Raw genomic sequence first — 25034 nt, forward strand, 5'->3', positions numbered from 1 at the left:
AAGCCACGGTATGTCCATCCCCTTTTCGCATTTCAGGCAGTCAGGAATTATATTTCTTGTGAGTATTTCTGCAGGGTTCTGCCAAATTTTAAGCCAGGAGATAGCTGGCCGTGCTCTGATGAAATCCTCAATGTATGTCAATTTTAACGCCTGTGACGGATATACTGTGATGCGGAGATCGGACCCCCCAGCAATTTCCTACAGAATCTATTTTCCTCACCTTGAATGCCGCTGCAACCCGTGAAGCCCCAAACTTCTGCACCATAGGTTGCGACAGGGATAAATGTAATTACATTTTTTTTAATAATAGGTAGTACCATCTCAACTTTTTTCGGTTGGGGTAGTGACAGAACCGAATTAATTGCTTTTGCGAATTTTACCCTGCTGTGTGCCACGTGAGTAGTCCAAGAATCATTGGCTGCAAATACCAGCCCCAGATATGGAAAAGTGCAAGTTAGATGTAAATGTTCATTGCCTATGGACATTTGAGTTAACAAAGTAATTTTTTGGACCACATGCCATTAAAAAAGATTTGTTAAAATTTCTACAAAGATCTAAAGCGCCGTAAAATCAAAAAAACCCTGTACTAAAGTGCGCAGTGCGTTTGGTGTGCGGCCCATTAGGACCGCATCATCCGCATAAAATAAGGCAGGTAGGGTATTACCATTAATAATAGGAACGCCATTAATGAGCTTTGTCAAGGAGTCATGCAAATCGTTAATATATACAACGAATAAAAGTGGGGCCAATACACACTGCTAACATTTATGGTTTTAACTCTAAAACCGAATAAAGTATATTTGATTTGATTTGATTTGACCAACATTATCGTCTAAGTCTTCCCCAACTATGAGGCTGCATTGTGGTGCCACCAATCCCAGTGACATGCGCCACTCAGTTAATTCTATTTCATTGGTGACTATGTTAACTGCTCTCTCCAACATGCTATTGATGCTTGTCGTGGTCCGAGAGTTTAAGCTTGATACTCCATTACGTTTCCCCAAATTTATGTGTATAGCGGTACTTATAATTGCGATAGATGTAGCTCACTTTAATACACTTAAGTTGGTTACACTGAACGAGGGATGGCCCGGCCCGGGTTCTCCTAGGCTCTGACGGGCGAAGACAGGCCTACCCTTAGACTGGGCTTTGCCCGGGTGCGGGGCCGGCCACGCCCGTGCGCGTCCTGCGCTACGGGAGCCTTTGCGGTGCGTTGAGCGCCTCCTGGTGCGACAGTGGGCCGTCACGGCGTGCGCCGCTAAGGCTACCGCTAGCTGTAGTCCCCCCTTCGCTAGTCACTCAGCGGTATGCGTGGCAGGAAAGCACGGAATATGTTGCAGTTCCAGTGTGGCAGGCAAGCGATTTGAGCTCCCAGTGCGAACACGGAACCCATTTTAAGACTACTTTTAGATTTTGATGAAATAATATACCTATTTGGGTGTTTTCCATACATACATACAATAGACGCCTACGGTTTGTGGATTATGTGCCTAACCCAATGGAATCCACTGGGAAAATTACTTCTGCCAAAGGGACTTTACACCGCGGTTGATTTCTGTCAGTCATCTCTCAATTAGTGTCTGGTCAGCCAACAGAGGTCTTCTATCTCCTCCAGAATACTAAATCAGGTTCCAATAGTTGTGCCAGCTAACTTGAATTTAAGGCAATAAATTCATGGTCAAAATAAAGTCACACATGTTGTTTCAAGAAAATCCGTGTGTTTTTGGTGAATTCACTGACTTTGGGAATAGGGAAGATAAAGGATTTATTTAGCGTTTCGACACCCTCACAGGTAATTAGCCGTGCTATACAAATCCAGATTGATTGATAGCGGGTTGAAGTCATATTAGCATTATTCCCACCTCAACAGTTCCTTTCTTGACGATTTCTGTAATCTAATGTTTGGCGACGTGTGCAGGAGGCAGGTGAGCTGGCCGGGGAAGCAGTAGACTCCTGGATATGATAGAGAGCTGGTGTCACCTAAACTGGGACCAGAGTTTATGGTTCTATTCTGTTCAGCAAACCTTTTTCTTGATGCATCGATTTAACATAGAATGCAAATCCAGTGACTACTTGAATCAAACAGAGGAGTAGGACTGATAAATCACCTGTAAATGACCCACTCAGTCAAAGAAGCTGAAGGATTTCCAAGCTGGAGACGAATTGAAAGTAACTTTTATTCCAAAGTATCACAAAATGAATTTGAAAATTATTCAGGACAAGATATTTCTTATGATTATGGGATATTTATTAATACATTTCAAAGTTATCATTTTTCTCAATTGCATTTCAGTATTACATTTCAAAAGCATTTTGGCAGAGCTACAGATAGGTGGGCTCCGCGTGGAAATGATCACCAAGAACCCCTCAATTAAGAAATCTTCCAAGTTACCCTGTCTAGGATCTTCTTTGTATCCCTCATGGCCGTCTTCCTTCTCTTGTGGCTTTGGTTCTCATGAGCTTTGCATGGATACGTTTCGCAGGTGATGCTCCAATACCTTCAGAACACACACCCTAATTTAGCCAGTCCTAGGGCTAGGGTCAGACTTGCCTATAGAGCATCCCAGCAGTGCCAAATGGACCACTCTGACCGGTTAGTGTGTTGTCCGGTAAATTTCACTTGTGGGCTCCTTTTAGGGTCTCGTGGGACGGTTATAAAAAGCAAACATTGCTTGTAGCAAGCTTAAATCCATGCAATCTTCTATACATTGAAAAATACTTACACAGCATGGGTTTACAAGTTCAAAATTGCTCCAGTTTGCAAATATTGACCAGTTTTTTCTAGCTGTCTAATTAACTGATGGGACCACTTTTATTTGAATGTGAACTCACACACTTTCACAGCATTGTAGGTACCCCTTACTACTTTGAGTCTAAAGGGTTATATGTCACAATATCCAAGTGATTAATAGCCACCTGCACGTATATATATGCACACATATACATATATTTACATATCGCTTCCCAGTATTCACCATAAAGCCACTGCTCTCAGATGTGGTGGGTGCTGCGTCTCACGAGCTGGGTCTCACGTACGACTCATTTTTCTCCCCAAGGGACCGTCGTGCACTCTAGAGTGATTGCAAATACCTTTTATTTTATTAGGACCATGACACTCAAGCTGACAGACGAATTTCGGGCCCCTGACCTTTGTCACTGTCTATATATGTCTATATATGTATATATATATATATATATATATAAATATATATACTTCACACAATTGGCTATCAACACATCATCAAGGTACTCATAGATAGGGAAGCTTAGGCTTACCACTCTTACCTTCACAATTCCTTACCTCGATGATATATTAGTAAGCAATATTCTGGAATCAATCGAAGTGCAGGTAGATATTTGAAGTACGATTTTATGTCAGAGCACTAAGAGCCAGATGTATCAAACAGTTTTGCTCATTCTGTGTCTATGGGAAAATGTGTTCATACATCCTGCCCCAAGTCATTTCAATTATTGCTGTAGAATCAGGAACAATACCCACCCCCTGAAACACTGCTAGCACACGAAAGTGAGTACATTTTTGCACCAGACTCCAAGTGTTATACTATGCAATAGGGAGTAGTGCGAAAAATTGTAATTTCAAATGTTTCTTTCAGAAAATTCTCCTTTACACGCTGCTTTGCCTGTGCAGTTTCTTCCAGGTAGAACTTGAAGTTACAAGGCTGAGCACAATTTATACAACACTCATCAAATGCTTAAACATATTTGCACTTAGCATAGCACTCGGAATGTGGCTGTAAGTCACTGTTTTCCAGGGTAGGTGCAAGATGGATGACACACTAACACTTTGTACCTCTTTCCTCTTCTACAGCTGGACGTGACCATCCTGGAGAATGGTTGTACTAAATCTTGCACTTGCGGTGCAGGCGGTAGAGTGCTGTGTAAAGACCACAGCTGTGCCAACAATGAAAGATGCCTCAATGAAGATGGAGTTGTTAAATGTATCAATATAGGTAAGAGTTTACTCCACTGGCAAATGTTTAACGTCACAGTACTGATCTTGTTGCTTCATCGTAAACTTGTGCTGAAGACTTTCAGGCATCGGATGTCACCCTAAAAATGATTTCACGAAACTTTAGAAAAGTGTATTAGTGATTGGGCAGTCGGGAGGATAATGGCTGTAAGAAACTGAACTGTTGCTTGACTGGGGTGTGAGTCTTGATCAAGCAGCAACCACAATCCATGTCAGGGTAAGGCACAAGCAAACCCCACATTAACCTTTGCTCACCCCCTGGTAGCTTGGCTCAGAGCAGTCAGGTTTAAAGTAAAAGCAATGTGTGAAGTATTTGTGCCAAACCTCAAACTGTAATGAGTGAAACCACACAAAAAGCATCTCATACCAAGTTAGAAAACAGAGCTTTCTTTAATAAACAAAACAAGACCAAAACAACAAAATCCCAATTAGTAGAACCGGAGACCTTCAACTTTAAAGATTTGGGTCAAAATAGTGCCAAAAACCACAAAGTGACAACTGTAGATATCAGATTGCCCCAAACTAGGACAAAGTCACAAGTTCAAGCCGACCACGATGGAGCGCAGGTCGGCTACAGGCAGGGCCACTAGAATTATGTGATTGTGCAGCTGCTGAGGTTTTCTCATAATTATAGCTTCATCACATTTACCACATAATTCCTCATCTGCCGCGTAATCTGCAGATTGTAACAAAAACATTTTTGTTTCTAAATCATATGGTTCAGAAGTTACTAAAAATGCGATTACATGTATTACTGCTTACTGCTTAGCGGAAGGGCCTTTGCAAAGCCCGACTGATCATCTTTCTGTTCCTCTATTGTAAAATTTGGATGTTAAGCAGGTACTAATGAGGTGCAATCAATGCCTACAGAGTGTTACTACGTTTAAAAATGATAAGAAAAACTAATTATTACTGTTACAAAATGTGCAGCATTGTGCTGCATTATTTGGCTTTTCTTGCTGAATAATTTACTCAACCCTGTCGCATAATTTGGCCCTCTCCTGCCACATAATTTCAGTGTCTCTGGCTACAGGAAAATATGAGCCAGATGTCCGAAAGTGGAGTAATCCAATGTTAATCTTCCACGGTCGTCGACTAAGATGCCAGAACTTCATTTGTTTACCCACGGCGATGCAATCTTTCCTGATGAAGGGCTTTGCTGGCCTGAAATGTATTGGGTCTGTTCAAGCACTATTTACCCAATTTTTGTGTTGTTATGATATAGAACTAGATGAATTCTAAAATTTGATGAATGAACAATTATGATGATCGAATAAATATAAATTGGGAATCGACCAGAGCACCAACTTTTGATTAACATTGGATTACTCCACTTTTGGACACCTGGCTACAGGGACCAAGTTTGACCTGCTGAACAAAGTATTTTAAATCCTAATTTGTGGAGCGTTGGGAGGATCTGCATCAAAGATGTGACGAGCAGCTGAAGCGATGCATCAGTTCCAAGATGCTGCAAGGCTGCGATGCGAGGGCCTGCGTTATCAACAAGGATCTCATAGACAGAACTTGTGATGCGAAGTCCGGCGTCAAGGATGCTGAGCGTAGTCGGGTTGATGTGTCATTTGTAAAGAGCTGTGAGGCTGCGATGTGGAGTCCAGTGTCATCATCGAGGCTGCAGCCAATGATGGATGCCAGGGCCTGCGCCAAGGATACATCACGCAGTTGGGGTGATTTGGTGGTACAAAAGAGCTGTGATGAGAGTCTTTGCGACGGGTCCAATCTTCGCAGCAGCGGCAATGCATGGTTGCTTGGTTTTGTGCGATGCAACAGAGGAAATGCATTGGTTCCACTAGGTCCACATGGAGGCTGGCAGAGCACCTTAAGCCCACTTTCAAGGGTTCAGGACTGGTGTAGCACAACTCAGCAGGGTAGACTCACAGATGGCAGAGTCTAGGTGCAGATGCAGGGTTTTTGGAAGCCCGTTTTTTTCCCTGAGGCTTTAGATCAGGAGGCCAGCCAACTATCCCTTGGAGCCCCTCTGGGTTCTGGGTTCAAGAGATGCAGGTCCATTCCTTGTTACCCAGGCAAGAGGGCAGTTGACAGAAAGCCTGCACTTCAGGGCAGCAGTTCCTTCAGAGAAGCAGTCCAATTGCCTGGCAGTCCTTTCTCCTGACAGACAATCTACAAGTCCAGACGTGTACTGATGTGGTGGTGCCTGGGGTCCAGTATTTATACCCAGTTGTGCCTTTGAAGTGGGGGAGATACTTCTAGAGGTTTCCCTCTGAAGTCCCCATGAATCCGGCCTTCCCTGTCCTGGCTCCAGATTAACTACCGGGGGGCATGTAGCCATTTGTGTGGGTGCAGGACACAGCCTTTTCAAGTGTAAGTGGGGTTGTGTCCAGCTTCTCCCTCCCATTCTGTCAGTAATCGCCCATCCTGGCACACCTAAGCGCCCTACTTTGTGTGTCTGTTTAGGAGTTATACACAGAGCTCAACTATCAGCTGCACCCAGTCCTGAGAGCAGAGACAGGCTATATGCATTCAATGGATAAGACAGGAAATGCCAATCTTCTAAAAGTAAACACAAGGAGATGATGGATGGAACGCTGAAACTTTTCAGACACTCACACCCAGTCACAGATCTGGGTTGAATCCATCATCATTCTTTAGCTCACTTCCCACCTCAGTTCAGACCCAGCTGTATGCAAATCAGTCTTAACCCTGTGAGTCATGAGAACAGTACAGCCCGAACTGCATAGCCAGGTCTTCCCTGAACTGGAAACAAGCATCCTGGGGCTGGTTTCTGGGTAACACCCTTCATCAGCCAGGATAACTTGAATCCAGTGGCAAAGTGAGCAAGTGACCCACGTCCGGGCATGCCCTGCCAACTTAGGGCAAACAAACCAAACACAAGGAGATGATGGATAGAGTGCTGACACTTTTCAGACACTCAAACCCAGTCACAGATCTGTGTTGAATCCCATCCTTTTTTAGCTCACTTCACCACCTCAGCTCAGACCCAGCTATGTGTAAATCAGTCTTGACCCGTTGACTCATGGGAACAGTCCAGCCTGAACTACCAAGCCAGAGACACCTGACATGAACTGGTCATCTCTTAACATTTGGAAATTACACTTATACAATGTATTAAGGGAACTCCAATGTTATCCTATGGGAGAAATAGGTCGTGTAGTAGTGAAAAACAAATGCTAGAGTTTTCACTAGTAGAATATGTAAAATTTTAAAGTGAGTACCCTGATTTTTTAAATACACTGCACCCTGCCCTACAGGTTGTCCATGGCCTACCGTATGTGTGACGTTTATGTATTAAAAATGAAAGTCTTGGCCTGGCAAAAGGTTTATTTTACCAAGTTGAAAAGGCCAGTTTAAACTGCACACACACAGGCTGCAATAGCAGGTCTGAGAGTTGTTTAAAGGGTTACTTATGTGGGTGGCACAATCAGTGCGTCAGCTTTGCAGTAGTAGCATTGAATTTACAGGCCTGGGGCAGATGTACTTTTAAATAGGACAATTTGGGATACGTCTATGCTACCATGTCTTAAGGAATGAGCATGGGCTCTTTATCACTGGTTAGCAGTGTTAAAGTGTGCTGAGTCATAAGACCAGCAAAAACGAGATCATAAACAATGAAGGTGGAAGGTAGAAGGTTGGAGGGAAGACCAGCCCACAGCTGACAAGCCTATAAGATGTAGAGCCAGGTCTAAAGAACGGATGGATACTTTTTACTTTCTGAATCCATTTAATAAAAACAGTCTCCAATTTGTATTAACGCTGCAGACATATTCTTTATACACTTCAGATTCCTAGATGATACACAACTCTCCTCTCAAGTTTCACTTGTTTATCTATCTTCAGACATGTCCCCTGTGTGCTCCAGTGTGAACTGTGTTCAATCTTGGGTTGTTGCAGTGTCAATGCAGACAGCTTTACAGACAGAATTGTACACAGTACTGCAAAGAGTGGTTGTTTGAGGAAGTAAGAAATACAATTCCTCACATACATGAAATGGGTATATTTCAAGTTGACTCTGTGCTTTGTGTTGACATGTTCTTTTGAAACTACTCAGTGAATCTTGATTTCGTATAGGTAGGGTTACTTTATCCCAATCTGTGTCAAGACCGTGGCTGCATGGATTATGCCTTGAGGGATTATACTCATGCCTTCCAAACCTGCATCCATGGACGTCAATTCAGCAAAATGCCAGAGGTAGCAGGAGGGACCTCACATGCCCTTTGACCATCGCTTTCACTCACATACGCATATTCACACATACGCACATCTACGTACATATCCACACACATTCACTAATACATACTCTCCTGCAAGCATAATAAATATTTTTTTTAACTTACCTCATCTGTCAGGAAAAGTAATTTTCCAGCTACTTAGTCTCCATTTGTATAACCCTAATAGTGAATAATGTAAGATTATTCACTATTAGTATAAAAAGATTGACAGAAAATTTACAGAAAACACTGAGAGTTGGAACCCAACCGATTTCTATAAGAACAAGCTGCCCCTCCGTTCCTGGGACTGATTTTACCACCTCTGAAGCTAGGGGTCGCAAAGGCAGTGCCAGGGTTTGCAAGGGGTAAGCCAAGGGGGTGACCCCTATATGACGTCCATGCCTTCATCTCGTACCAGCAGGCCAATGAGAGTTTTGTGATGCCGTCTACAATCAGATGTATCCCGAGGAGATGGAGAAGCAGGAAGGGGGTAATGTACATTATTTGAACCATGGGTAAAAAGATAAACTCATTTTACAACGTTTTAAAAACTCTGGCTAGTGATTATTATTTTGAAAGAAAGGTATTACTGAACAGCACGCATGCTATATGATGAAAATAAGACGCACAAGAGATTCCTGAAGTTTTTGAGATATGAGTCAGACATGTAGACAATAGAAGGAGATCATGGTGGTACCCTGCATAGATAATTCCTCGAAAACGTTTATTGAAATAGACTTGTTATTTCGCCCATGTGTTTTTGTTTTGAATGCACATCACTTGTGAGAGGAATTTAAAAAGATACTTTTAGAAAGTATATACTTAATGTTTCAAAAACCACCCAGGGAACGGTGGTTTATTATAATTAAATGGTTTAACCAGTAGGAGCTGAGCTCACCAGCAGTGTTGGTGGCCAATCCAGTGTAATCTTCTGCAATCAGTTTAAGGAGCTGATTGACTTAGACTCACTCAATTGAAGCAATTTCCTGTTTACTTTAGAGAAAGGTAAGATTTGAAAGCCAACTGCTTATACCTTTAACATCTAAGCTTGACAAATTGCAGAGAAGTACAAAACACCAATTATTTGAACTTTCTTTCAAGGCTTGCAAGTGACAAAGCTGATTGCTCTGTGAGCAACAGAAGAAAAACTAAATAATATAATATCACGTTTATATATGATTCAATTTTGAAAATTGCTAAACATCTGCTTACAATTTACTTTCATGTGTGACAATTTCACACACTCCTGTCTTTAAAGGAAACTGTGCTTTGCATTCCGGGACTTGCTGTTGTCTGATCTCATTAGAGGCATTGGCTGTCAATGACAGCATGCATACTGATGATGGCTTAGAAGGCATTGAACACTGCAGGTTTATTTCGGTCCTTGGTCCTATTATTTGAACTCTGGAAACCTCTTTTTGGTAGTCACATCACCATTACAGGACCACTAAAAAGCAAAAAGAAGATGGGACTAAATACGCGTGGAATCGCACAACCTGAGGGTGGTGTATAGACCCCAACAACAAACCGCAATAAAAACAGTCCACAAATAGACCATTTTATAAACTGTTGGGTCGGCGTAAAGCAAAATATGCAAAATATACATGTTGCACTTTCTTTCTGAGTGACGAAAAAACGCTCTTTTGGGATAAGCTGAAGGAAACTTCAGTAAGTTGAAGAGTTTGTCAAACTTCTAATCACACGAGAGGGCTATACATCGGGTCAATCTTAGCATTTAACATATATACCCCTGGAGGAAGGTTGATTCGTTTTGGCTATGCAGTAAAGAAACAATAAAAATATGTATGATCTTTAATGTAGCAGTTTCTAAGCAGACTACTTCCAGAGGCTCATTGAAAGACTGAAATAGGCCAAAAGACCATTTGGACCAAACACTGATGGCTCCGGTCATTCCTAAGCACTTTTGAAGAGGGAGTCAAATCAGGCATGTTCCATTATGAGTCTTTCCTGGTAAACACCCCTTACTACTCATCCATCACCCCGCATGTTGTTTCAATGTGGTTGTTACAACGACCGCGGTGTAACAATGCATACCATTACCCTGGAAGTCGTTACAACGACTTGCGGAGGTGGGAGAAGGTGTTGGATTTAAAATTCAACAAATTCCATACTGTCCACACAGACTGGAGTTGGAATAGTAAATTATACTATTCCAACATCCAGCACCCCCCTCCACAAGTCGTATCATGACTTGCGGGTAATGGTATGTGTTGTTACAACGCAGTCATAGTAACGACCGCGTTGTAACAACATGCTTGCGGGGGACAGTGGAAAAAAGAGGCATATTCGTCTTTCCCACTCGCCACCATGGATTGTGGCACAAAGCCCTGGCTACTAAAAGAGGTAACTAGGAATGTGTTCCAAAAATAACACCTGTTCAGGGGAGGCGTAAAGTTTGGGAAAAGGTTTATTTTTGCCAATCTTCAAACTTTGTGTGTGCTGCACTGTACAGAACATATAAAAAGTGGGAAAAGTTTAACTAAACATATGCATGGTGGAATTAAAGCGTACCCTTGCACTACCAAACATATGCTGTAACAACACTATGGTGCAAGGGTGTGTGAATTTGTGCAATGCAGCCAAAAGTGTTCCTGCACAAGAGTAGAGAACCAGAACCACATCTGAGTTGATATGGTGATTTTCTATGCTCCCTTTCATAAAACACCCCAGAGAATAGCAGCATGTGTTGCTGTGTTGCATGAAAACTTAGTAGTCCATCCCTTAGCGTATTATGCAGGGTGATGATCATGATGGCTTTGTATATGATGCTGCTGGATTTGAAGATGGTGTGAGCTGGCAAAATGAGCCAATTAAGTTCCACCAGTATGGATTTGATGTGATCATATTTCTGAAGGCTATGGATGAGCTGCATTGCAGCATGTAGGATGGGCTCCAGGGTGCTAGTGCAGAGACCAAGATGCTATATAGTCTGATATCGTCATCAACCAGGTACAATATTACAAGGGTTTTAACAGCAGGGCTGAAGTTGCTTTCTGCTAGAAACAATTTCATTTCCTTTGGAAGATAGAGATGGAACTAGGTTGTCTCTGTTTTCATAGCAATATATTTCTTGAGGGCAAGCTTTATGTCCTGGGTGAATCCAAGTGATTTAGCTTTGGGTGAAAGTGGAGCTTTGATTGCATCTATGTCCATGCAATTCTGTTAGGTTTGCAATAGTTGTTGCTTCTTGTTCTTGACAAATAACAGGGATTCTGGCTTGGTTGGGCTGAATTTCAGGCAAGCGCTGGATATCCAGATCTGGCTGAGGAGCAGACAATGTTGGAAGCACTAGATGTCTGAAGCAGAGGTGTTAGATATGGGGGGTCTCTAGTTGGCACGTTGTTACCCTGTGCAAGTTTAGACCCTTTACCACATCAGGATAAGGGGGATACACTTCTAAATTAACACCTTCTCACTCACTTGGTAACTTGGCACGAGCAGTCAGGCTTATCTTAGAGGCTGTGTGTAAAGCATTTGCACATAACCCCCAGTAATACAGTGAAAACACAACAAAAGGACACCACACCAGTGTTGGAAAAAATATTAAAAATTGTATCTGTGCGAAACAAGACCAAAAACGATAAAAATCCAGAAACAATTATTAGAAATATCAAATAAGAAAAATAGACTTAAAATACAGTTCCTTTAAGTCGATAGCCCTGTCCGGGGCTATCACGGCATTATGAACAACAAATCCAAACAGTTTTGGCTGACCGTGGTGTCGCAGGCAGCTACGATGTCGGAAAGACCTGTAGAACAGTGCCTGCGTTGGGGTCGGGAGCGCCGGCGGATGTCAGAGCTGCAGTGCAAAGGGCAGCAGTACAGCCTCTATGTTGCAGTGCAGGCAGCGGCTCGGTGACGGTGTCCAGTGGTGTCAGTGAGACCAGGGCTGCGGTGCAAAATGCAGAGCTGCAGTGCAAAGAGATGCAGTGCTCGTTGCACTGCTAGCAGGTTGTGGTGCTAGCAGGTTGCGGTGCTAGCAGGTTGCGGTGCTAGCAGGTTGGGTGCAAGCAGGTTGTGGTGCAAGCAGTGGCATTGTTGTTGTAGGTCTGTCATTGGCTGACAAACCAGAGTCAATGTTGCTGTCATCGGTAGGCCAAGGCTGTGCTACAGGATGAGGGCGATGCATTGCGTAACTTAAGAGCGGTGCCCTCGAACCACAGTGAAGGCAGCGGCATCTGGGTCAGCATGGCGCGTTGTCGTTGGGCATACCAGGACATTGGTGTGAAGTGAGGTGGTGCAAAGTGCGGTGCCCACTGGTCACAGTACAAGCAGCAGCTCAGTGTCGTTGTCGAATGGTGCCATCGGTGAGACCAGGGTTGCAGTGCAAAGTGCAGCGTGCTCTCTGCGGTGCCTTCAGGACACGGAGCCAGCAGTGGCATTGGTGACGGCGGCGGTTTGCTTTTTCTTCTGTTGCAGCACAAAACACACAGTTCCCAGTGCTGGGAGCAGATGAACTTAAAGTGTTTGCTGTTCCTGAGACTTCTTGAACAGGGGGCAAGCTCTACTTCAAGCCCTTGAAGAAACTCAAACAAAGACATTGCAGAAAGTTCAGTCCAGTCCTTTTGTCTGCCCAAGACAGACACAGCCTCTGGAGGCCAACACAGCAAAGCACACAGCAAAGTGGTAGTTCCTCCTCACAGCTTCTCCAGCTCTTCTTCTTGGTAGGTTTCTTGATCCAAACGAGTTCTAAAGGTCTGGGAACTTGGCCTCGATGTTTATACCACATTTTCCTTTGTTCTCCTGTGGCAGACAGTCTCTTTGCTTAGTTCAAAGCAGTTCTACCCTCTCTTGTCGAGCTTCCTAGGAGGAGGAGGAGGAGGAGACAGCTTTGTGAAAGGCAGATAGAACCTATTCAGGTGCAAGGAAATATCCTGCCACTACTCTAAATGCAGCATAGGTCTATTCAGCCCAGCCCTGACTCATCCAGGAAAGGCAGGACGCATACTAATCTCCCCACAGTGGCTGCCTACAGTGAATGCACATCCCCTGCTCCTGTCACTTTAAACCCAGACAGAGAATACACAAAAGGCATAGGCACAGTAGATGGTTAAGCAAGAAAATGCACACGTTCATTTAACCCCCACTTTGCCCATGAGTCCTTCCTTTCTTCCTTCTACACATTCAGGGCACTTTTCTGCACATATGTTCCAGATGTTTTGATGGATTTGAGCATTCAGATTGATGCTGAATAGGAATAAATAATATTGAGCAGAATTTCATATTACAAATAATTCAGTGGATGCTGCTGCATACATATTTGTGTTCTTTTAAATTGTCCCACTGGGACCATGTATCTTCTGTACTGTTAATCACCCAGGTTTTAGTGGCACAACTGGGTCATACTCTTTTTTGTAACCACTTTCTAAAAGTGGCATTTTCAAACACACAATTTAAAAACCATCTTGAGTCCAGGCATTCTAAGCTCCATTCTCCTATCTTGTCTCCTATCTTGGCCCAATGGAAGGTTATGCTTGTAAAATGTTACACAAAGCAAGTCCCATTCATTCTCATGGGACAGATAGCCTTTCAATAGTGAAAAATTAAATACACTGTATTTCACGTTCAGGACATGTCACCACACCAGTACATGTCCTACCTTTCACAAATACTGCACCTTGCCCATGGGGGTACCCTGGTGCTACCTGAGTGGTGCCTCACATGTAAATAAAGGAAATGTTTTGGTACGGCAAGTGGGTGCACTTGTCAGGTCGACATGGGAGTCACAGACTGCATGCAGACACTGCAGTGACAGGTCTGAGATACACTTACATGGCTACTTCTGTGGGTGGCACAACCAGTGCATTTGCTACCCCCGAGTGGGACGGGAATGCCCAGACGTGGGTCCGTGCTCTCCAAGTCACTGGAGTCAAGCTATCTTGGCTGATGAGGGCTGAAAGCCTGAAACCGGTCCTAGGATGCTTGTTTCCAGACCAGGGAGGACCTGGCCTGGCAGTTCGGGCTGGACTGTTCCCATTGGGCGCAGGGTCAAGACTGATTTGCATATGGCTGGGTCCAAACTGGAATGGCATGGTGAGCAAATAAACAATAGATTTAGGCCCAGATCTCTGTACTGGGGTGAATGTATGATGTTGTTCTGCATTCTTTCCATCAATTATTATTTTTGCATCTGTCACCCAGAGTGGGACGGGTATGCCCAGACATGTGTCCCATGCTCTCCATTCCACTGGAGTCAAGCTACCCTGGCTGATGAGGACTGAAAGCCTGACACCGGTCCTAGGATGCTTGTTTCCAGTCCAGGGAGGATGTGGCCTGGCAGTTCAGGCTGGACTGTTTCCATTGGGTGCAGGGTCAAGACTGATTTGTATATGGCTAGGTCCAAACTGGAATGGAATGGTGAGCAAACAAATTATGGATTTAGGCCCAGAGCTCTATACTGGGGTGAATGTATGACATTGTTCTGCATTCTGTCCATCAATTGTTCTTTTTGCGCAGGCCCACTAGAATCATTTGATTTACAGACCCTGGACCCACCATGTGCACCATACTAGGGACTTAGCAGTAAATGAAATAGCTAATCATGGAAAGACCAATCCATAACACAATTTACATTAGGAGCACTTGTACTTTAACACTGATCAGCAGTGAGAAAGTGTGCTGAGACACTAAACCTGCATAAACAGGGTCAAAACCAGGAGATCAGAAAGCAAAAAGACATGGCAAACACACCAAAAGATGCCAGATCTAACAAGAGGGCACTTTCAAATAGAGTTTTGAATTGTCACCTTATTGGTGAACTGTGCTAGGGTTACTTGTGAGTAGAATTCCAAGGGTTTTGATGGAGAATTGAAAGTGAATATATTACAGCAGTTGTACATATCTATATTGTTTCTTGTTTCCATGAAATGTATCTTATTCATTGCCACTTATTCAATTTGCTCAATGTATATTATTGCACTCTTTTTCACCTACACCCACAAATCTCTCTAGCACTATGAGGCATTGTGGCTGTGGGTCGTGCTGTATGAAACTGAATAGAAATAAATAAACAATATGCAGTAGTAGTTTTAACTTTTGCAGCCCTATCAATGTTGGGGGTAGTCTCTTTCCATGCTCACTACTGAAACACATTAAATATATCTTTGGAGTAGGTGACTAAGTGCTTCCGCAGTGAGACTAACCAGACCAAACATTTATGAATGCCCAATGAATTCCATGTATTGTGAAAAGCCATCATACTCTTCACGTACCTCATAGTCACAATCTTTTCACCACACTAGAGGGTTTTTCCCAGGTGAAAGTTCCATGTGCATGAATAAATCCCTACATTTGTGAATGCGGATCTTAGAGGGCACTGTCAGTTGTTTTTGTTTGCTTACGTTCAATTTAAGTACGCTAATAGAGTTTGTGAATCAGCTCCATGGTGTCTGTGTTGCATGTGTATGATATTGCAAAGCTAATACCAGCATTTTACACTGTTCACTGGTGGAGGGATAAGCAGAACAAAGGGAGTTGTAGGAGACAGAGGACAGGTAATTCCTTTACAAATGTTTACCATTTCCATCGCTTTTTTAACAGCCACCTGCAAGTATACGCACTGCCAGAAAAATTACATCTGCACAATGGCTGATGGGAAACCAAAATGTGTTCCTGATACAGTCGTCACCTGCCAAGTCTACGGTGATCCTCACTTCAAAACCTATGATGGACACAAGTATCAGATGCAGGGTACCTGCACCTACACCGTGGTCAAGTCATGTGAGACCAGAGGCCAACTCCCTTCTTTCAACGTGGAAGCCAAATATCAGAACCGAGGCAACAGACGAGTCTCTTATGTTGATATGGTCAACGTACAGGCGCATGGGCAAAACATCACCATTTATGCAATGGAGCATGGCCACGTGAGGGTGAGTCCTATAGCTCATTCCCTTGGGATTTAAGGACAGATGCATGTAAAAGGTGGATGCAAGCAGGGCAGGTGCTTCCCATCGCTGTTCATGACGAGCTCAGCTCGTCATGAAATAATGTATTTCAAGGCTCTCCAGCACAGGAGGGGAATTGCCTTAGCAGTCATGTGGCGAATGAAGGCAGCAGCTATAGTGTGACACCTATAGTCTCATTATTAGTGCCTACCCTGGTATAGGTGTTTATTCAACTCCAACCCCCAATCTGCAACCCCTACCCCTCAAGAACATAATGATACTGGGGGTTCTTGTATCTCCCAGGATGTAGAATTAATGGGATTCTGGCTTGAATCCTGAGAATCCCCTGATTAATTAGCAATTAATGGCAATTTCAGGTTTGACTCTCCCAGTAACTCCACCTCCTCCTATGCGGTTTTCCCCAAGAAATTTCTTCTGCATTCAAGCCGCGGAAATCTCTGGTAGGAGCATGACAGGTCTGTGGTGTTTCAGTGTTCCTCTAATTCTCATCTAGGCTGGATACCAGTTTCATCTTGAATTTCAAGGCACACTTGATGAAGCCTAGAGGCAAATCACTACTTCTAGGGCCCTATGTAAAAAGTCCTTCAGTTATTGCAATTCTTAAAATCACAGGGTTTGCATCAGCGTAAGGGCTTTATGCACTAAACCCACTGTGCAAGGCAAAAAAGTATATCTAACTCACAAATGAATGACAATTAAGAGGGGCCATAAAAGGAGCATCTCCTACGAGCTGTGAATCACAATGGTATGTATCAGTTGTTTGTGACCACAAGACTTCAAAGGAGGGGACACTACTTCCTTTATGAATTTGAGAGCTTATTTACAAGCCCTCAGCGCCACCTGAACATCATTTTTGAGACGTTCAGTGGCGCACAAGGCTTAGCCATATCTACAAGGCCACATAAAGCCACCCTGCATGGCTTTTCATGGCCTTGTAGATAATGATAAGGTAAAGCAGTGCTAGTCGCTGCCTTCCCTTTCTCTGCATGAAAGATGCGCTCTATGGGTGTTGCTGTGGGTGTTTCCACTCAACATCCATGGAATTTGACACTGCCCCAGAATACAACATCAGGTGAACCTAGCGAAGCGTCAAAACCTTGCACCTCTCTAGGACAGGCATAAAGAGGAAAAAAGGTTATATTTCTCCTAATGTTTTCCTCTTTCTACGTGTGCTGCAGAATGCAGCACACGTAGAAAGAGGAAAAATACTCTAGTGATTGTTTTTGTGCAGAACGGTGCTCCTTCCTGCACAATAGAATCTTAGAATCTTGCCAACAACACAGACTTTCTTGCACCATGGTGATAGAGGAGCCTCGGTTGGCGCACAGGTCCTAATTGTGCACTTGCCCTGGCTGAAAGGACAGGAATGTATCTTGTACATACGGTGCATTCCTGCCCTGCCCTCTCACTGTATTCTGTGACTACAGTGCATCCCTGCGTTTTCAAAATGGAGTCTGGTGCTGGCAAATTTGGTGCAGTTCCGCGCTACGACATTTTCTCCTGAGTATGCCCCAGACTATTTTGCCTTTATTGCTGAAAATCCATGCACCCTTCCTGGACATAGGTGGACAGCATTCCCCATGAATTTCGAGAGCGGTGTCAGTCACGGCTCCCATGATTAGACCATGTCTATGATTTGGTCAGAGCTCTTAACGGCGGTCCCGGTGGCCTCTGTGGCACAGGGGATGAGGGGTCCAGTCAGCCTAAGGCCTATGAATATCTACAAGAAATAGGAACGCCAGGGACCCCTGTGGAAACATACATCATTTGGCATCAGGCCACTCACTGGTTGTGGTGTTATTTTGTGTACCTGGTAAATCACTTACTGTGATGTCACTCCATGTGTCGTCAATGCACATTGTTTATTTTAATTAGCCACCAATTTATTTATTTATGGGAACTGTGACCTGCGTTTGGCAAAAAGAACCACCCTGACAACTTTAATATTATAAATTCCCTCCAACCACTGAAGGAAAAGGAAGTGAATCACAGCTCTTTTTGTACTATAACATCATTCATATACTGTTTGCCTTACAGGAGCATCCACACAAAGCCCCCCATCCTTTACGACATTCCTACTAATACGCCTGTAATTTGGATTCTAAACCAGCCGAAGGGGATACTCTGTCCCAAACTTGATGTATGTATCGTCCACCATAATATAAGTGCACTATAGTCTACGGCACTTATAATACAGTGGATGGGATGCCCCTTTGTGTTTTGACTCAGTATCCGCCTGCCACACTCTAAAGAACGCCCTATGCGCTTGTTCTAAATACGCTGTACGTGATGCCAAAGAACATACCAGGCACTCACTACCCATGTACGAAAACTAACTCCCGGCATTTATATTACTTGAATAGCACTGCCGCCATATGTAGCTCCATTACCAACCATACACTTCAAAAGCATGAGCAGTCACTGCACCAACTTAATTTGCCCTGGTCACCTCCATTGGTTTTGGTATTGCTTTTTTCATTGATGTTTACCATTTTGCTATTTTGAATTCTCGACTCTTTTTGTGTTTGCGTGCCTGATTTACTGTATTCCTGTTCACGACTTTGTAAAGCGCGCTGATACCATTGGGTCTAGCTAGCGCAATATAAAACTTATATAAATAATACATAAATAGAATAAATGCAAATAGCACAACCCTAACAACTCCATAATCTAACTGGTAACCACTTCTGTTGAAACCTCACAACACAGAGAGACTTTATCAACTGTGTGACCCAATTACTAACTCCTGCAACACAAAGTTCACAATGCACACTTCCTTTATGAACTTTAAACCCTAACTGCTAACTCATGCGGCCCAAAGCACACAACACACAGTGCCTTTCTTAACTGTAATCCATTTACTAACTCCTGCAACAAAAAGTATATATCACACACAGCCTTTATGAGTTACCGAAGTTAACTGCTATCCCACCCTACCCAAACCACACAACACACACAACTTTTATCCACTCTAGTCTAACCACTAACTCCTGCAACAAAAAGCACACAGCACACACAGACTTTATCAACTCCATTAACTAACTACCAACTCATGCAGACCAGAGGACACAACACAAACTGTTCTTACCAACTCTATAATCTAATCACTAACTCCTGCAATCCAAAGTATACATCATACACATCCTTTATGAGTTACTAAAGTTAACTGCTATCTCACACAGCCCAAAGCACACAACACGCACAGCCTTTATGAGTTCCTCAAGTTAACTGCTATCTCATGCCACCCAGAGCACATAACACACACAGCCTTTATCAACTCTAGAGTCTAATTACTAACTTCTGCAACAAAACGTACACAGCACAGTCAAACGTTATCAATTCTATAACTAACTGCCAACTCATGCAGTCCAAAGCACACATCACACACTGCCTTTCTTAACGTTGTAATCCAGGTACTAACTCCTCCAACAAACAGTCCATCCCACAAACACACTAAATCAACTCTATTAACTAACCGCCAACTCATAACGACCAGAGCATACACCACAAACTGCTTTTGTTAACTGTTTAATATAACCACTTTGGATTGACTAATTCAATCCAAAGTGTACACCACACACAGCCTTTATGAGTTCCTGAGAGAAATGGGCTTTACAACGCGGGCTGAGCCACGTTTGCAGTTTCCCTGAAAAAAGTAACAATGCTTAGCTGAACCACACAGTGGTTAAGGCAGATAGCGGTCCACTGTCCGGTTGGGTGGGGAGAGGAAGAGGAAGCGTCGGAACAGGAAGCTCTGGACGCGGACAGGTAAGAGGGGCTGGAGATGGGTTTGGTCTTGATAGTTTTTAAGGATGGAAATGTTAGTGCTGGGACGGGATTGGGGTAGTTTTTGGAAGGGGGGCAGAATTTTAGGGCTTAGGGCGGGGGGAAGGTTGGGTAGTTTTAAGGGCTGCGGCTGAGTTTGGGGGGTAGTTTTTAACGGTGGAGATCGATATTAGAGTTCAGGCGCGAGGGTCAGGGCAGTCTTTTTAAAAAGGGTCAGGGTTTTAGGGCTCAGGGTGGGGGGAGAGTGGGGTAGTTTTGAGGGCTGGGTCCTAGTTGGTGGGAGATTTTGGAAGTGGGGTCGGTTTTAGAGCTCAGGACGGGGGTTGGGGTTGCTTTTTTAAAGGGGTAGAGGTTGTTTTAAGTTCAGTGCGGGGTACATTTTTGTGCTCAGGGCATGGGGGCCGGGGTCCGGGAAGTTTTTCATACCGGGCAGGGTTTTAGGCCTCAGGGAGGGCAATTGGTAGGTTTAAGGGCAGGGTGGGTCAGTTTCAGGGGTCAGGACAGAGGTGCGAAGTAGAGGGATAGGATTTTAGGGCTTTGAGCGGGAAGGGGGGTCGGGATAGTAGTAATTTACCAGTCATATCCATTTATCAAACATACCTTTACAATGAAATGTGTTGTGAAGGCATGCGTGGTGAAGGAATGCGTGGTTAAGACGCATTCGTTGTTGGGACCGTTTTTTAGCAGCACTCGTGGTACAGCCTTTCATGCTATTGTCATACATTCATTCCTGAAGTTATCTGCTATCTTATGCCACCCAAAGCACACAACATATCCAGCCTTTATCCACTCAATAGTCTAATTACTATCTCCTACAACTAAAATTACACAGCACAGGCAGACTTTATCAACTCTATAACTAACTGGCACCTCATACAGATCAAACCACAACACACATTGCTTTTTACTAACTCTGTTATCTAATCACTAACTCCTGAGATTGAAAGTACACATCACACACAGCCTTTATGAACTCCATAATGTCACTGCCAACTTCTGCTGCAAATATCACAAACAAGCCATGTCCTCTTCAATACCCTAACACTCTTCCGACGCTTGCTGACCATATTACAGGGAAAACAAAGCACTTACCAGAACCATACTCCTATTGGAAACTTCAGCAACCAACCACACCAATGAAATTCCACCATTACCAATAACATAGTCTCATTAGTAATCTTAGCAATGTATTGTAGAAAGCCTGTCCTGCCATTGTCTTAAATACCATATTTACATTAGTAAACCCAGTAGACCAATACTATAAACTAAACAGCAATAGTATCAATACCATCAGTCCATTAATAACCCCAGCAGCCTATAATATAAACTAAACATCACCACAGTCAATACCATCATTCCATGAGTAACTCCAGCTGCCTATAATATAAACTAAATATCCTCTTTTGTCAATACCATTATTTCATTAGTAACTCCAGTAGCCTATCATGTAAACTAAATATCAACATTGTTGTCAATGCCATAATTCCATTAGTAACGCCAGCTGGCCACAGTGCAAAGAAAACATAAGACTTATCTATACAATAATACCATTTCCAATTTATGTAGTTTACAGGATAAATCTTCTTCTTGATTTACCTTCCAATGACTACTGCTTACTGAAGTAAGCATGGATGGCCTCTTCCTTGCTATAACCTCATTTAAACAAAAACTGCATTCTACAGAGCAAACTAAGGTTTGTCAATACCCATAAGTAATTTTAGCAGTCCATAGTACAAAACAAACACAGCCTTTTGCTTTGCAAGTCATGCATCAAGCTCTGTCCTTATCTGTAATATAAGCTCATGATTAGCCAGCGCAATGTACATCAGGGAACAAACACTGATTTAAACTCCACTATACCCGCATTACCAAATGAATACCCTCTTAATTACTACAACCACAATAACAACTATTACAGTCTGCAGAACTCGCCAAAGGCTGCCTTCTGCTTTACCAAAACCCAACTTATGTGAGCTTACACTTACTGATTGGAAGGGATTAGCTCACCCACAAAAAACTCAACATTTGACATCATATCAGTGGCTGATATCCACTTGTAGAGCACACACATTGCACCAGTTCCAATAGTGGAATCATGTGTAGTATCCATCAAAGACTGTGAAGATATATCAACTTTGAGTTGTTTTAAGAAGTTAACAAGGACACTTTAATTAAATGCAACTAAGAACTGTTATTTCTTTCCTCGTAAAGGTGAATGATATCAAATCAGGACTGCCAATAACCCTAGCTGGGGGACAGATGTACATCTACAATGGTGGGGGTTATGCAGTAGTGTGGATAAACTCTGGCCCAAAGATCTACTTTGATTGGAAAGACTACTTGCGGGTAGATTTAAAAAGCAGCTACACTGGGAGAGTTTGTGGCATGTGTGGGAACAACAACAAAGATCCCAACGATGACTTTGTCACTCCAGAGGGGACACAGGCCACGAGCATTGAAGAGTTTGCGAAAAGCTGGAAAGTGGAGGATGGTGATCTGACCTGCTGGCATGACTGCAGCGGCCAATGCAAGGTCTGCCCACCAAATCTCTCGGAGACGTACAAGACAGAATCCTTCTGTGGATTGCTAGCCAAAGCAACCGATGGACCCTTCAGCCAGTGCCATGCAAAGATTGACCCACAGGACTATTTGGACAACTGCATTTATGACGTTTGCCTGAATAATGGAGCCAAACAAGCAGCCTGTCAGAGCTTGAAGGTGTATGCAGACACATGTCAGAAAGCTGGAGTTACAATTGCTGATTGGAGAAAAGAAGCCCACTGTCGTAAGTGTACCAACATGTTTATAACAAGTTAATCAATCATGGTGAACAAATGTATAAGAGATAGGATGATAGCTACAGGGTTCTTTTGTAAGACATATAAAGCTTAAGAATAAAACTAATGGTCTTTACAGAACGAAATCATACAACTTGTGGCAGATATCGGACCAATCAAAGCCCTCTTTCATCTTTTCTCTTTCTGGGGAAGCTATAGTTCTTCACAAAGTGTTTTCTTAAAAAACTACAGACTGGGCAAAGAGATGTGGCTTCTCTGAATCCAACTAATGATTGCTTGGCAGTGTTTGTGGTTAAACACTGTCATTTGGGATCCAGCTGGAACACCAAGTGACTCCTTTTATCCAATTGACTCTCAAGATGTAGCACTGGGGGACAACAGGCAAGTCTTACTCCAAGAGGGGAGAGTAGGTTTGGAATTCTTACTCTAAGAGGGGGGAGTAGGTTTGGAACTCTTGATCTGAGAGGGGTAGTAGGTTTGGAACTCTTACTCTAAGAGAGGGGAGAAGGTTTGGAATTGGTGTTCTAAGAAAGGGGAGTAGGTTTGGAACTCTTGAATTGAGATGGGGGAGTAGGTTTGGAACTCTTACTCTAAGAGAGGGGAGCAGGTTTGGAATTGGTGTTCTAAGAAAGGGGAGTAGGTTTGGAACTCTTGCTCTAAGGGGGAGGAGTAGGTTTGGAACTCTTGCTCTAAGAGGGAGGAGTAGGTTTGGAACTCTTACTCTAAGAGAGGGAAGTAGGTTTAGAATTCTTGCTCTAAAAGAGAGGGAGAAGGTTTGCAATCTTTAATCTAAGAGAGGCAAGTCGTTTTGGAAATCCTACTCTACTAGGGGGTTGTGTTTGGAACTTTTACTTTAAGAGGGGGGAGTAGGTTTGGAACTCGTGTTCTGAGAGGGGGGAGAAGGTTTGTAACTCTTACTCTAAGAGGGGGTAATACGTTTGGAACTCTTACTCTAAGAGGAGGTAATAGGTTTGGAACTCTTGCTCTAAGATGGGGGGAGTAGGTTTGGAACTTGTGCTCTAAGAAGGGGGAGTAGGTTTGGAACTCATACTCTAAGACGGGGTAGTAGGTTTGGAACTCTTGCTCTCAGGGGGAGGAGTAGGTTTGGAACTCTTGCTCTAAGAAGGGGGAGTAGGTTTGAAACTCTTACTCTAAGAAGGGGGGCTGGTTTGGAACTCTTACTCTAAGAGGAGGAAGTAGATTTGGTACCCTTACTCTAAGAGGGGCAAGTAGGTTTGGAATTCTTACTCTAAAAGGGGGACGTAGATTTGGCACCCTTACTCTAAGAGGCACAAGTAGTTTTGGAACTCTCACTCTGAGAGGCGGAGTAGGTTTGGAACTCAGATGATACAAGACAATGAATCTCTAAAACCGAAGGTGCTAGACAGAATGTTATAAGTGCATCAAGTATACTGTGAACTGTCCGACCTTTATCCTAGTTTCTTAGTGGTTCCCACCAGCTTTGGCCGCAGGCAAGTATTTTAAAATCAAAGAGACTAAACATTAAAATATGAATAGGGACTCCCAACGCAGAGTAACATAGAGGGCCTGATCATCAAATAGGGATACGTTCTAGAGTTAAAGTTCTAGCGTCCACTTAATGGGGATCAGATGGGCAATGACTGAGGGCACTGAACGTTGTTCCCAGAGGAAGCAGTTACAGCTCCTACTGCTCTTCAATGTCACAGCTCAAGCATGGAGCTGTGGGTGCTGGACATGGATGGGCTTAGCACACATAAGTTGGTTTACTTTGGGTTGAAATATGAGGTAGCCTGGTAAAGTATATTGGGTGGTGGTATACCCAAAGCAACCTGAAGCAACCATTGGTCGACATACGTAGCGGGGAAGTTAGATTTAGCATTTTCGGTTCTGTCCAGCAGGGTTGCAATCTCCTCACTGCTCCTAGGCATCTCATTTCTTTGATACACTGAGGTTTCCCTCTGTTGACACCAGCACTTTTCTAACAAAAACGAACTTTTATTTGATTTTTCCATCATTAATTGATAATTTCACATCAGTCTACCACAATTAAACAGCAAGAGGTATTGTATTTACAAAACCCATGAATGCTAGAATAACCACCTACACAGAGTTTTGCCTCCTGGTCATTTGGCAACTGTTATCTATGCCGGTCAGTAAAGGTTTCCCCTCTTGGCAAGGCAAAATCGCATCATTTATCTTGTCAACAGATTTGGAGGGAAACAGCTACTGCAAAGCTTAGTTCCTGACCAGATATATTTCTTTGCTCCCTTTGTAGAGTTTCTCCCACAATTTCAATGATAATAAGAAGCTGATCCTGAGACCTGTTTAACACCTTGGCTGCTGGCAG

General features: G+C 43.3%; 1 protein-coding gene across 1 annotated transcript in view; it reads left to right on the forward strand.

Annotated features, from left to right (window-relative positions):
• The window catches only part of LOC147701257 (IgGFc-binding protein-like), a 388685-nt gene that overhangs the window by 178540 nt on the left and 185111 nt on the right, over positions 1-25034 (forward strand). Inside the window, exons 15-17 of the mRNA XM_086930000.1 lie at positions 3830-3971; positions 15757-16085; positions 22119-22692. Of these exons, the coding sequence (XP_086786126.1) occupies positions 3830-3971; positions 15757-16085; positions 22119-22692 (1045 nt within the window). The remainder of the gene's footprint in view (positions 1-3829; positions 3972-15756; positions 16086-22118; positions 22693-25034) is intronic.

The sequence above is a fragment of the Lissotriton vulgaris genome, chromosome 7 (genome assembly GCF_964263255.1).
Source record: "Lissotriton vulgaris chromosome 7, aLisVul1.2, whole genome shotgun sequence".
Classification (NCBI taxonomy): domain Eukaryota; kingdom Metazoa; phylum Chordata; class Amphibia; order Caudata; family Salamandridae; genus Lissotriton; species Lissotriton vulgaris.